Source organism: Bison bison, unplaced genomic scaffold, assembly GCF_000754665.1.
Source record: "Bison bison bison isolate TAMUID 2011002044 unplaced genomic scaffold, Bison_UMD1.0 scf7180017864067, whole genome shotgun sequence".
NCBI classification, from domain to species: Eukaryota; Metazoa; Chordata; class Mammalia; order Artiodactyla; family Bovidae; genus Bison; species Bison bison.
Genome location: NW_011494639.1, coordinates 2,558,405 through 2,574,127, shown reverse-complemented (window position 1 = coordinate 2,574,127; position 15,723 = coordinate 2,558,405). Strand labels below are relative to the sequence as shown.

The following is a 15,723-nucleotide window of genomic DNA, read 5'->3' as shown; positions in this document are numbered from 1 at the left end:
TAAATTTCTATAAATTTTAGAACACCAAAAGTTTAGATTCTTTTTTTTTTTTTTTGAGACATGCTGTATGCTTTTATTTTATTTTTTTTGTTTTTTTTTTTTGCTTTTAAAATTTTTTTTTGGAAAATAGTACTTGTTAAGTCTGTTCTTATTTATAGACCTTTGTTGCTGGAAATGAAATGGACAAGCAAATGAAATATGAAAAATATCTAAATTAAGGTCTTTGAGAAACATATAATAACAACCTAATAAAAAAGAATTAAAAATCGACAAACTCTTCCTCTCAAATGGAAAATTGTTTTGTTAAACAGAATGACAATACTGATAGGAATTATGACAAGTCTGCAATAAATGAAAGAGCAAGCTAGATAACAGTGTATATGTATGCCTATTCTAGCTAAACATATTATGATCCTTTTAAAGCAACTTAGTTTCATTTCTGATTTGAACACTTTAAAGGAGATTATTTTAAAATGTTTAAATTTGTTTGTAGTCTATTTTCTTTGCATGTCAGATTTGACTTAGAATTAAAAGAAAATAATATAACCCACACGTCTTGATAGCAATATTTTATAGCACATTTAAATAAGATTCCTTTTAAACTCAAGATCTTAATAACATCTATATATATCCACTTGATATCTGCTTATGAAGGCGACATTATTTTATTTTGTGTAACAGTCACAGTAACACTTATTTGTCAGTGAGAAGAATTCAGGCTGATTTTTGGGTATCATCAACAGAGAAGTCACATGTTAACCTATTCCAAATGAGTACTAAAATGTAAAGAGATTTGTTACAGAAAAGTGAAGAAAAGTTAACTTGTAACCCACACAAAAATTTATTCTCTGGAAAATTAAACTGACATTAAAATCTCCTTGGATTAATAATTTTAACAGATTTTACACTGTTTACACAGAGGTCAGCAATTTCTTTAAGTAATACAATAATACAAAAGGAAAAAGGCACCGAGACAATCGGTGAGTAGATAGTAGAAAAGTCAATATGAGAATAAAATGCAACATACAGCACATTTTCAGTTACATGAAAATGGTTAGATATATGCTCATCCTATAAAATGAGTTGCTTCACACACGCATCTGTTTATATTTTTGATCAAAAATGCAAATTAATATGTGACAATAATACAGCACTGTTGATAACCATACAGACACTATATTAATAAGATCCATTAATGGTGTAGAGACTAGAAAATACGTCGGAGACAATTTAAGACCAAGGGAAATGTTAGTCAGCAGTGCATTTCTTCAGGTTGTTTAATAGAGTTTTGCTCACAGAGCATTTAAACTTCATCACACAGTTATATGCATTATTAGAAAAATAAGTAAGAAAGCTCTGTAGAAACTATGCTATTAAGCTTCTTGCCTCAACAAAAGAAGAAAGGAAGAGAAATGATGATGGAAAGAAGCAAAATAAGGGAATATTGAATAAAAGATTCCACTAATTGAGTTTTCCATAAAAATTACATCATATGTTGACAAATAAAATATAATACAAGAGTGTTGAGCTGTGATGACCATCATGAGTTTTAGAAAAAAACAGATGCCAACATTTATCAAGACCCTTAAACTCATATAATAACTGTTTTTCATCAAGGCTAACTGAACTGAAAAGTATATTGATACATTTTATTTCAACATTCTAGTAAAAATCTAGCCCAACTTTGGCTATCTCCTCTATGACAGCTTTAAAGATTCCTCAAAATTGTTGCCACTATATTATCTTCACCACAAAAACAAAGGCCATCTCAATAGAATCATGTAGAAACATTAAAAATTAACTTTGTAATGCAAGCCACTACTGGAAATTTTCCTTGTAAATTTAAAGTAATATTTATAATTTCAAAATACTGTCAGAAATGTCACCGTTATTTCCTAGCTGTGTTTCAAATAATTGTTTAAATATATTTCAATACTAAGAGAGCCAATTTATATGTAAAAGCTACCTTGGTTTCCCCTCACAAAACAAATGTGACATTATTATAGAATGCTGTAAATACTCTCCAATAGTTATGCAAGAAGACTGCCCCAACAAGACAAGCACCCTGTCTGCCCAAAGCCTTCTTATGACTGACTACTTCGGTCTTCCTTTTTTTTTTTTTAAATACACGTGCCCAGTTAAGTCAACATTTAACAATTTAAAACCAGGACTTTAAAAAAGACTTTGTCACCAAATTTAAATTTAAGCTAGAGAGGGAAGAGAAAAGACCAAAAGGTGAGAATTTAGGACATAATGACCCCAAATCTCATTTCCAAGAAGTTGGCTTCTATTCCACTACAACTGAAATCATACTTGGTATTAATTTGAGTACTTATGGTGTCACACCAGGGCACTAAGACATTGAGCCCTTACATTTAGGGGTCTTTCTCCTATAGGTGCTTCTGTATTACTTTTATCAACATTAACAGAGGCTACAAATAGGAATCACTGGTGAGGACTGACCTTGAGGGTATAAATGGTTTGGTTGTTACTGAAAATAATACCATCTGGAGGAGGTGAGCACATTCAGAGACTGACAAATGAAGTGTTGGTAAGAGGGTCACAGCCTTCAGCCAGATGTAAAAGGCAAGAGAGACAATAAATCTCAGAGATAAGGGGAAATTCCTATTCTCTCATTAAACATAATAGCCATATTTAATATTAACTGCTTAGATTTATGGAAATAAGCATTCTAGCAATATCTGAATACACAAACAAATTTCAGATAATTATTTTTTCAGTGTCTAATAGGGTATTATATTTCCTCTGTTGGGTATTCATTTTAAACACAGTAAGTGTCAGGTGAGAGATCACATAGTTAAGGATGAAACAGAAAGGGGTTAGGTTTTTCTTTTTAAAACTGTCTTGAATATTTAAAAGACAAACTCAAATATCAAATAGTCATCAGAACAACAATAACAACAACAAAGGGTGAAGGGCCCTGAAATAAAAGGACAATTTGAGAAGCAGACTGTCAAAATGACATTGAAATAATGTCTAACATCTTGCAAAACTACTGCTCTATCAGTGACTTTGTTCTCATAATTAATTATTTAGAAATTTTCATGTACTAAGGGGTTGAAATTCTACAATAAAATTATGCCAAACTTTTGTTACATTAATAATCGCATTTCTTTCTCTGCTCCCAAGCCATGCAACATGGTATGAGGGAATCACACTATTCAAGATAAGCGTACAGCAACAGCAGCCATCACAACAAATTTGATGACTAAAAGAGGGCCATACTTTGCTTTCTCTCTAGTCTCTGAGAAATCCTATCCAGTCCTCTCTACTGTCCAGTTCATGTGATTAAGTGCAAAAAGTCAGAGTATCACTTTTTGTTAGGAATTATGCAGCTGTGATGACTCTGGAATCTATTGTGAATGTACATGAATGTGTTGGTTTTGGTCGTTAAGTCATGTCTGACTCTTTTATGACCCCATGGGCTGTAGCCCTCCAGGCTCCTCTATACATGGGATTTCCCAGACAAAAATACTGGAGTGGGTAGTCATTTCCTTCTCCAGAGGATCTTCCTGACCCAGGGACTGAACTCTTGCCTCCTGTATTTGCAGGCAGATTCTTTACCACTGAGTCACCAGGGAAGCTCCATACATGAATAGGAATGGGGAAAAAAGTCCTGGAGGAAGGAAGAAGGAACATTTTAAGCAAGATACATACTTGACTAAATAGGGAGAGGATAAGCAAGATTCTTATATTCATTTTTGATAATGGATTAGTAAATCAAGTTTGTCAAACTCTTTATGTTAAGGTTGTGTTAGTCAGATTTTAAGTTATAACCAGACCAAACACTGACTCAGCAGCATTCACAAAACAGCCTAATTCCATACCACAGTATTTCAAATATTCAACGAACCTAATTTTTCAGTGGGTTAATCACAGATCTTTGTCAGGAAAATACTTTCAGAATGTAAAATACACTTATGCAATATATTACAGCAGAGAAGTTGGTATGACAATATTTTAAATGAGGGAAAATAGGAACTCAGATGAACATAATATATATGGCATTTATTTTTAGAGAAAAAGGACTTGAGATTGATGTGTTAACTTGCTATTTGAAATAAAAAACTCTAAGAAAGAGCTAAGCAATCAAGGAAATAGAGATCAGATCAGAAGCGATAGAAACACTGCTGTTCCTGAGTGAAGAATCCAGGAATGAGGTTCATCTGATGAGTATAACGACAATGAAGTCATTTAGGATGATGATAAAAGGCAAGAAAGCTTACTATACACAAGAATGAAAAATGCCACCACCTATGACTACCCCCTACATGTACTTAAAGGTCAGTCTTATCTCATTTAGAATACGGACAGGTGTACTAGGTAAATACCTTCTCAGACTCTCTCTTTGCCTTAACCCTATCATTGTAAAGATAGTTTGCAAAGAAATATTTGAACAATAATCCCAAACAAATTTTCAGGAATAATAAAACTAACATAATAGAATTTATTTATTATACCATGAAATACTTTGGAAAAGTTATGTTGAGTGTGAATGCAAAGAAACTCATAATTAAATATTACTTTTAAGTTCTTCATTAAATATCTTTCTTTTTAAGGAAGCACAAGTAAAAAACAAATCAACAGCACTAATCCTAGCTTAATCTTGCTCTTCTTTATCACTATCACACTTTAAGATCTAATCTACGGGTATTGAAACACTACTGCCAATAATTCTATCTAATGAGCTCTACATTCTATACCAATGCATCTAAACAGAGAATTTCCTGGGAAGCTTAATAAAATTTAGATTCTTGGGCTCCACTCCAGACCAAATGAAACAGAATCTCTGGAGTTGGGGCTTTGGAATACAAATTAAGCTCTCAGAATAATTATTAAACGCAACAGTTTGGGAACCACCGTTTTAAATTTTGCCCTTGGAGAGTATGTCCTGTGATGGGAGTGTAATCTGTATTTGATCTCTAAGATTCAACTCAGGCATTCTTTTCTCCAGGAAGATTTTTCTGAACTCCATGTTATTCCAACACTAAACTTATTCTGTGGCTGTCTTTCCACTGTATCATGCAAACTCTATGAGGGCAAAGACTTTGTCTACCCAATTTATTATCTCTCCCTTTGTAGCACTTAGAAAAACACATGGTACATAGTAGGTACTCTTATATATGAAATGAAGAATAAATCCATGCACAAGTTCATAAATAAATGTTGAGATATATAACAGTATTATTGACTTCTTCTGTATAGGTAATTTAATTCAATATTTATAGTGAGCCTACTATGAGCAAGGGACATATAAAGATAACAAGACAGGACATTAAGTACTGCTGCGAGGAGAGATGCATATAATAAAATTAGCTGTCATCCAGTTAAACCTTAAAAAAGGGTAGGGAAGCAACAAATTAAAGTGAGAGTGCAGAGGAAGACAAGAGTCTTTCCTCTCATCACTAGTATGGGCAAGATATATAATCATGGATACAGGCTATCCACATCGTAGGGCAGAAAAGGGAACGTGTACAATAGAAATATTTGGATTCCAGTAGTGGACAAGGAGCAGAACAAATTGATTCATACATTTTCAGAATATAAGTAAGTATAGGCTAAATTGGCAGAGTAAATTAATCCCTAAGCCTTTGAAAATATAAGCCATCTACAAAGTATAACACAAAAGTACCATTTGTGTCCCGAGAAGAAAAAAAAAACCCCTCTGATCTTTTCTTCTTTGTCTTGTAATTCTTTTTCCCAAGCTCTGTTTGTTTTGGTCTTCTTTTTTTTCTAGTTCTGCCATCCAACTAAAGTGTGTATGGGGTATTATTGATGAATATAATGTTGTTCAGTTTTTTCTTGGAATTAGTAAAGAGGGATACAATTGTAATATGTATGATATAGGTTTCAGAGTAATTTATATGTGGGTCCTAATCCCAGTTCTATTACTTACTAAGTCTGCTTAACTTCTAACCTGCAGTTTCATCATCTATAAAATGTTGATAATATTACTTACCTCATATTACTGTTGTAATATGAGAATCGAAATAACAAATTATTGTGCTACATCTTAGTAAACTATAGCAGTTACCAACATCATTATTATACATTTTGGTGAACACAGATGATGTTTTAAAGTTAATCTAAAAAAAAGTACTCTGTTTAACTTTGTGCTCAATATTGAGTTTTGTTGGTGATGATGACGACACAATGGCCACTTCCGGTGTAGGCCATGGGTGAACTGGCCACAGCGAAAGGAAAAAGAAGAAGGGGAAAACTTTGGAATAGTAGCTCTCAATGAGAAAAGTCTCCATGAGCGGACTATCTAGTCTATGTAGGCAAACAGCAATTTCAGAAAGTGGATTTGTGTCATTGCTATTAACAGCTGGATAGAGACCTTGAGGAATTTGTTGGTGACTACTAATCTAGTTTCATTTAAATTTATACTTCAGCCTCTCCCTCAGTCCACTTGAAAAGCTATGATGTCATTTGAGCTCCATCTTCATCTTCAAGAACACCCTCAGTTGTATGAACTCTTGCACTATAACAATTTTTGTAAGCATTACGTTTCTGATTCATTTGACAAGTAAAGCAAAGATGATGAAGGAATCAAGAAAAGGATTTAACATATAGCCCTGGGCTTCCGGACTGGACTGGATGAAAAAGTCCACCAGGCCCTAAACTTAAACATGCTGCTATAACGAAGGGTAGATTAGATATTTTCTCATTGGTTTTTCTTTTTTTAAATTGTGATTCAACTTATTATTTTTGTCACTAAGTTCAACAATATCAAGAATTTGCTGAATGCATGGTAAGAAAATAAGTGAAGAGATTTCACACAAAATGTGAACAGTACAGAAGACATAAAGATCACAGAAGAAAACTCCTTAAAGGTAAGAGGATATACGAAACAAATCCTCTACTGATTTGAGATACACTTTGCTTCCTGGGCAGTAATAAACAACTACATTTTGCAGCTCATTTGGGAGACAAATAAAACCTGTAATTCCAAGCTCAGGAGCTCCCATGAATGCCAGTCAATTGCTGTATTTGGACTATCTCATTTTATTACAAAACTTAGGGGATTTGAAGAGAACGATAAGAAAGTGGGTTGTCTTTCTCAAGTTTCTCAGACAACACCTGCTGCCCACCACTGGGCCCCTATTTGCTTTAATTGCTAAGATATAAGATTTTTCCTTTAAGCTTTCATGCAAATTTAAGCTCACAAAAGAGCAGCAGTAGTCTCGTACATTAGATTCAGCAGAGTGAGTGGGTCTCTGGAGCCCTATTTAATCTTTTTCTAAAAGAACAGACAAATTTGGGGTAGTAATTACTCTAAGTTGTGTCAATCCAAAGAATAAAAAGATATATATTTTGCTGTGTGTGGAGGAGAATGGCAGCAAATAGCACCCAAAACCAAATATAATTTCTAGTAGATATACAGAGGAGAAAAATAATCCATAAACTTTGTAAATGCTTTTCTATTTAGTTATCTGAAAAAGCCAGGGCCTTCATCTTTACAAATACACACATATATGTATATACACACACATACATACATATATATATTGTGTGCAGGTATGTACTGAGTATAAATACCCAGACACATACTTCATAATCTTTGAGGACTTGGCAGCTGGGGTGGAGGTAGGGTCCTTCTTAAAATTTTAAAAAGTTGTTGATTAAATTTTAGGCCATTCTGGATTTGATCCTTAGAGTAGCTAAACCCCTAAGGATATATCCAAGCACACACACACAATTCTGGGCACAGTCTGAAGAAAGACAGATTTAACAAGTAACATCTAGTTAGTTCTTTACTTGCTGAAGGAGAAAGCACCAAGCTGGTCTCATAATGTGTTTGACTAGGCTTTGTTACAGCTACAAATGAGACTGAGAACTCTTTTAATTATTAGGCCAATCCTGGTGTTAGCAGTGCACTTAGTTGTTTCAAAGCCAAAAAAGTTACAAATGCCTAAATCCAATTTCTCAGTAAAACCTACAGCCCCCCTTCTAATCTCTTTCCATATCTGTTGCTAAAAACACTTTCATGAGATATTTTGCCTTTGATTCACGTTTTAACTTTATAACCTAACTGAGCCACAAAACCCTGGAAAATGCTCATTAATATAATAAGAGAATGGGTTCTTCGTTAATGCGTCTCTGTAACGTACATTCTTAAACCCCATGTCACCTGATACAGCATTTGTTTTGTATCATATAACTCATGTATATGAATGCAGAGAGCTGCCATTTTTTTAAACTAAAAAATATTAGGAGTTCACTGTCTTTTGGATTTCTTTTAAGGCCTTTCAGTACAGCCAAGCTGAAGTAATAATATCTATGCATTGTTTATTATGGTAATAACAAGTTCTAGCTTACAATAACACATAGTACTTAGTTGGGACTAGGAACAACAATATACTGCTTTTGAATAACTGATAAATAGTCTGTTTTGTCTAATTTAACTAGGAATTAGAGAAAAAGAAAATATTTTTCATATATACAAAACATATTCTATTTAATAAAGTATGTGCATAAAATTATATATTGGGTAAGAGGCAAAATTAAAAAGAAAACAGCTTATAATATTCCTGATAATTAGAGTTCCTAAATATAAAAACAACAAATGCCTTGCCATTTAAAAAAATTAGCACATTATATAACTTTTACATACTTCAGAGGAAATAAAGATCTTGTGACACTGTTCTGAGGAATCTAATCTTTACATTTATAAAAATTGAAGGCCTAATTTTGCAAATACAACTTTCAAGCTGTATGAGCAAATTTAACTTACATGGAAGGCACAGGATGACATCACGTTGAAGAACGTATCTGTAAATTTCATAAAATCTAGTCACAAGTTACTAGAAACATTTTAAGGAATCTCAGAACTGTTTATGCTGTTCTGATTCAAACTTAGAGCTGAAGAGTCTTCATATCACAAATACAAATTGAAGTAAGAGTGAAGAAGAGAGAACTGTTTCTTATTTGAATGCTACCTGCTTTATGCAGTGTTGGTTAATAAACACTCAGAGCAGATGATTAAAATTTCCTTTAACTTGAATTATTTTCAATTTTCAACAGCTTATTCACTATATATTTTTTTAGTTTGTAAAAAAATGTACTTTCACATTACTACAATTTTAAACAGTCAATCATTGAAAGAGATTTTTAAGTAAAGTCCTGCTCTATTAGCTTCCTACATTGGAATACAAGAATACAGGAAGTGCTTTCAACAGAAAGTTACATGGTTCTACAGTACAACCTGTCTAGAAGACTTGCAAAGGACCAGTGCAGTGACTTGGTCTCTTTGGATCAGGCAAAATCAGAGGCAATTGAAGAAGTGAACTTTTCTTAAAATAATACATAAAAAAATTCCCTTATGAAAATGAATCCTTGCTTGCACTTAGATTTAGTGCTACTGAGAAGAACTGAGGCACAACAGAAAGGAAAATAATCTGAAATAAAACAATTCACAATGTGACTGAAAGCCTTCACCATTAGACTTGCCTGCTGCAGGATGACTTTCTCATATTAAAGAACGTTAAACACACCAGGGACGAGCCAGTTTTGTGGATAATATGTAGGGTGACACTAAGAGAGTGCTGCAAATAAAAATTCTGATTTTCACAATCATTTATAATCGTGACTTTTCATGAAATTACTGGCTCTCTTGCTACAGTAAAATTAACTTCAAACCAAAAGGATGCTCTGAAAGCTCTGGAGGACTGTTAGTTTAACAAAGAGGATGCAAGTTTCTCATTTTCTCAAGCAAGCTCTGCTAGAGACCCATCTTTTCTTTGTTAATGTCAGTATTAGACGTTCGTTCCACAGAATTTAAAGCTTTTGGGGAGAATGTTAAAGATGATTCTTCAAAGAATAGCTCTTCTAACGGTGACTAGGTAACAGTACCACTGCACTCAGAAATGCTGCTGCCTTGAACTGCAATTGCTCCTTCCTCCTGGTCATCACGACTCCAGCAATGCATGCCATCTACAGACTTGCTGTCCTTTTGACTCTTTCATTTCAGTCCAGTGGTTGAGTTCCTCTTCTCCAGAGCTGTTCAGACCTAAAGAAACCCAGCCTATCATCTCTTTCCTTTTCATACTGCGTTTGTTATACACTGACAGTATGAGTGTCACATCAGAGAGCTGAAATAGGGCCACTTGAAAAACAAACGTTTCCTTGTACACCGGATTTGGCTGCCCTCTGCGGATGGATGTCTTGCATTTGGACATTTCTTGGCCCATGGAATTCAGTAGGGTTAATTTAACATATGTATCTACAGAAAACAAAACAAAACAAAACATACCACAAATATCATTTGAAACAAACTCAAAATGTCTTTCTTGTAACGCTTGATGAGGTCAAGTATTCATACTTTACAAGGATATGGTGTATACCATGTTTAGTAGAAATCTAGTAATTCCATTTTGATGTAGATGATCATAAAATGTGACAAGTACAGAGAATGCTAAGTAGGCATAAAATCTTTGGGGGGTAATAATATCTTAACCTCACTATTTCTAGAATTTAAAGGTATACCTCATAATCCTTCCCTTACCCTGACCCCCCACCCCCGACCTCCCACTACCCACCCTGCCCATCCCCACGCCCATTTAGCTTCACTAAGCAGGACATCATAGCATTAATAAACACTTAGCAAGCTCAGTTAGCCACAACACTGTAAAGCATTCCACTGTGTTTTCAGAGTGTAAGAATAAACAAACAAAGAGAAATGAAGGCAAATGGTAAGGAGGAAAAGAGAAAGACAAGAATGCAAAGATGACATCGAAACAGCTTAGGATGAAATGTCAAAAAAATCTCTGCATGGATGTGGTTTTTAAATACATTTTTAAAACATTTCAGGCTCAAAATGAAGCCAAATGCACTAAAGACTCAACGTTTAGCAAATCAAGTAAAACTTTCTCCTTGGTTTCATGCAAGAGTACATTTAATGTGCTTTTTGGATGGTTAAAAATAAATACTACAGGATTCCTTCTTGGCACAATTTACTGTGAAATTTTAAGTATGATATCTTAACTATTTTCATGAATTATAAAAAAAAAAGTTGATGTGATGTTTAGTGTACCAAGTGAAACGTAACAGTTCATTGCCTGGTTACTTAGGAGATAAACCCTCATTCCAAACAACTGTGTTTTCAATTTCTTCAGAACTCATGCAAATGATCTTCAGCATGTAGATCCATCATGTGTACTTCATATCAAAATTTCAATTAATTTTATGAAAATTTCAATATTTCTTAATGAAATATCTGTTTCTACATGAATCAATATAATGAATAAAAATCAAAACCTTTAATTTTAAAAGTTTTGCTAATTTTATAGATACTCTGAATACCATCATCCATAATCAGAGATAGATTCTAAGTTAGTTTTATTCAAAGTACCACAGATAATAAATGTGCACTTTTTGGAAATCAACATGGTGGACAGCTTCACTGCTGGCAAGTTTTAGGGTATTTTGTTTTTGCATGAAAAGACAACATCCAATTAGCCTCTACAGGAACTCACCTCGGATTATATAAACCTGTCCACCTATCAAGTGTTTTAGACAACAGAACAGTCCATCTGACAACAGGGGATGGAAAGCAGTAAAAGAAATAATGACCAGATGTCAATTGTTGGGTGAAAGAGGGTCAAAGGTTAGAATTAAAGAGGAAACGCTATTCACTGGAGTGGAAGAACACAAAACTTTAGCATCTTAATTCAGGTAGAGGGTTGAACAAAGGGGTATGTTGGGTAAATTTCATGGAATGAGAATTTTTAAGGTCATTGTGCAATCTTAACAACAATTACACTGTTTTAAAGTGGGACATCTTTATAATGATATCCTTGTGGTCTAAAGCACATTGAACATAGAAGCATGCAAATTATCAGACTATAAAAGACTGAATAAAAGACATTAAAAGATCATTATAATTATTTTGCTAATTTTTAAAGTTTATCCATGCAATATTGAACATTTCCAACACTTTTATTACTCCCAATGTAATATAAAACTAAGTTATGAAAAATAGAACTACTAAAATGTTTGTTCCTGAATGTTACCATTGTTCTTTTGAGATAAAAACTGGATTAGTCAGTCTATAACACAGTTCAAAGCTTAGAACCCAGGTACATATGAAGGGTCACAATCTTATATACAGTAGGCAAACTGATAAAACTGTCTTCTATTTTACTTTATAAATATTTTATTTCATACAATAAAGATTAATGTTAACTTGTATTTACCTCCTAGCTACCTCCCAGCTAATACCAGTACCTGTCCTAATACTGAAGCTCTAAATCTAAAATAATGGAATTGCTATAACCTATTCTTTAACCTGAAAGATCTACTCTGTGTTTTGGGGATGCAAATCTCTCTTGTTTATTATCCACTCCTGCCTCTACTCCCTATCCTTCATTTTAGTTCTGATGATTGTTTCTCTGCTTCTATCAGAGTGGCTTCAGCAAGGACAGAAAGACAAACCTATCATCTCATTCTGCTCCTTTCTAGCATTTCAAGTTAAAGATTTGTCAAAAAATTAAACTACTGGCTAAAGTAGGAATGGCAAACTGATGGCTTGTTACTAAATGTAATCCCAAATAATGTTTTATCTGTTACAGTGTTTCAAAAACACTCAAAAGTTGAGCAAATCAAGTAAAACTTTCTCCTGGTTTCAAGCAAGAGTACAGTGCTCCCTTGCATTTGTCACAGGTCTTTCCATGATTTTATCTTTCATTTACAAATTCTGCTTGTTTAAGTTACTTCCCAGGCCATTTGAGTTTGCTTTCCTAGTGTGGATTAATGAAGATAACCAAGTCACACTTCCAAAGCTGTTTAGTAACTGCTTCTTTCCTTCCTCTGAATTTTTCCATTTGAAAGGAAAAAGGGGACAATAATAATTGCATCCTTTTTATGTGCCTTTATCTGATTTGAGTATCACAATTGCCCTGTGAGATACAACCTTAATTTTAAACATAAGGAAACAGACTTAGGTGAGTTAGATCATTCGTCCAAGGGTAGAAATATAAACCTAATTTTGGCCTCTGACTTTTTAATGCAGGGACAGATACACTGTGTGATGTATATGAGAAGCAAGGTTTCCAGTACTACTGAGGGCACGTTAAATATATTTTTATGACCTTTCACTTTGATTGAAAAAATAATTGTTAGAATACTTAGAAGTAAATTTAACTCAAGGGTGGAAAAAGTTTCCCCTCCTCAAACGATCATTTGCTACCTGGAGTAAAATACTGTTTTCCGCAAGTTTGTGAGAAATCATGAAACAAATTTAAGGGTGCCATTACTGTTCAAGATTTCCTTTTAAATTCTGAGTTTAGGCCATCAACAGCTTTAATTTTACAGAAATATAAAGAAGCTGCTACTTTCCCAGTTCATTTCTACAGATAACAATAAACAGTTTTGGAGGTACACTGCGACAATTTCTCTGTGTTTGACCCACTCCCACCTCCTGAACTAGAAGAGAGACGAGAGAGAAGACAGAGAAGCTGATGGACAGGGTAGAGGGATCAATACCATCTAGCTTTCCTTTCCTAGCATCCAGTATAAACATCAAGCTATTCCTTATTCGTTTTGTCCTGGTAAAAAAGCAAAGCATATTTCATTTAAGATAAGACTCTGCTGGCAGTACTGATTTATAATTTTCAAGGAGGAAAAATGTAAAGAAACATTTTTTTTTCTTAAAATTGTTAACGCAGACAATAAGGAAAAATACAGAAGGATACACATTAGTTCATAGTACTGCATACAGACAGAAAACACATTCATCTTCAGTTAACAATATATTCCTCATCATATTTGTGGAATATTATTACCTTAAAAAAAGACTTATAACTGTTTCTGGTATTAGAAGATAATGGCTATGATAGGGCTGATTTATTCTGAAGATGCTGAAAAATGTAAAGTCTTGTCAGCTTACAATTAATATTTTCATTTTCAAATCTTTCTACTTCCCAAATGACTGGAAATAGAAAACATGAAATAGATTAGCTGATGATTACACGAGTATTGATTGGCTAGGACTAAATGATAGGATTGAAGCCCTAACACTTAGAATCCCGTAAGTACGGAAAACATTAGAATTAAGAAAAGTTTTCACTCACTGGGTGGCCTGTTCGCTGCCAAGTTTTTGAAGTGGCTGCCTTTTATCACTTCTGCGGATAGCCTTCCAGTGGTGGCGTTGTAGAGCAGACCGATGAGAATTTCTGGGACTGAGCCGTGTTCGAGAGACTGGCAGGAGGACACGCTTCCACTGCAGGACATCTCTGACACACTCATCTGGGAGTCACAGCCCTGCCGTAAAAAACGAGAGCTTTATAGTATTTTGTAAAAACAGATATATTAATAGATACGTTGGTAATGCCCTGTCTGGAATGAGGTAGGTAAATCATGATAAAGACAAGAGTTGCAAGCAAAATTCCCAAAATACTAGACGAGAAATGTTATTAGCATATTTTGGTTTCTGGATCTCGTTTGATCATATGACAGTCAAAGGAATAACAGGAGATGAGGTTTCATAAGTTCTTGCATGTTTGTATATAAATGAGAAGAGAGAAATTTCTTAAGCTCATAGCTGTTACTGAACTCTTTCCTGAATGCAAAAAATTGAAGATTTACTGACCTTAAAAGTCTGACACAGATTTAGACTCAATTACATTAAATGTAAATGTCTTAATTGTGCCTTTAAAGACACAGATTGGCAGACTTTGATTAAATAAGCAAAAAATCTGCTATTTATAAACTGATATGTAAAACACTGACATACAGAAAGTTGAAAAAAAAAAGGGTGGGAAAATATTTGCCATGCAAATACTAACTAAAAGAAATTTGGTGTAGCTACATTAGTGTCAGCCAAGGTTAACTTCAAGGCAATAATCATTTCTAGAGATAAAGAGGTACAATGAATAATGATAACGCTTCAAATTTACCAGAAAGATAAAGTAATTCCAAATTTTCATGCATGGACTCAAAAGCAAAGATTTAGAAAGCAAAAACTGCCAGAACTAGAAACAGGCAAATCTACAACCAGTGGGATAGATACTTCAGCATACTTCTTTCAGTAACTGACCAAATAAGGAGGCAAATAAATACAGTAATGGTGTAGAAGATTTGAATATCATGATAAGTAAAACTGACCTAATGGTAGAACATCATACGCTACAACTACAGAATATACATTTTCTCAAGCACGTAGTGGATATTTTTTCCTTTTTTTCACAGTAGACTTTTACAAAAATATGTATTAAAAAAGCAAACAAATTTTAAATGATGGAAATAATTCAGAATTTTTAAAATATCAGCTATAAATGCAAACTATCTTCTAGTGAAGAAAGAACTCCTATAAATTTGGAAATTAAGGATATAATTATAAATAACCCATGAGTACCTAAACGATAATGAAAATCAGAGATCAGATCAGTCACTCAGTTGTGTCCGACTCTTTGTGACCCCATGAATCGCAGCACGCCAGGCCTCCCTGTCCATCACCAACTCCCGGAGTTCACTCAGACTCACGTCCATCGAGTCAGTGATGCCATCCAGCCATCTCATCCTCTGTCGTCCCCTTTCCTCCTGCCCCCAATCCCTCCCAGCATCAGAGTCTTTTCCAATGAGTCAACTCTTCGCATGAGGTGGCCAAAGTACTGGAGTTTCAGCTTTAGCATCATTCCTTCCAAAGAAATCCCAGGGCTGATCTCCTTCAGAATGGACTGGTTGGATCTCCTTGCAGTCCAA

At 34.1% G+C, this 15,723-nt stretch overlaps 1 protein-coding gene across 1 annotated transcript in view; it reads right to left on the bottom strand.

Annotated features, from left to right (window-relative positions):
• Nucleotides 1–9,932: 9,932 nt before the first annotated feature.
• SYT14 (synaptotagmin XIV) overlaps nt 9,933–15,723 on the bottom strand; it is a 202,929-nt gene continuing 197,138 nt past the window's right edge. Inside the window, exons 7-9 of the mRNA XM_010836872.1 lie at nt 14,094–14,283; nt 11,499–11,555; nt 9,933–10,246 (exon numbers count right to left, since the gene is read on the bottom strand). Coding sequence (XP_010835174.1) covers nt 9,933–10,246; nt 11,499–11,555; nt 14,094–14,283 — 561 coding nt within the window. The remainder of the gene's footprint in view (nt 10,247–11,498; nt 11,556–14,093; nt 14,284–15,723) is intronic.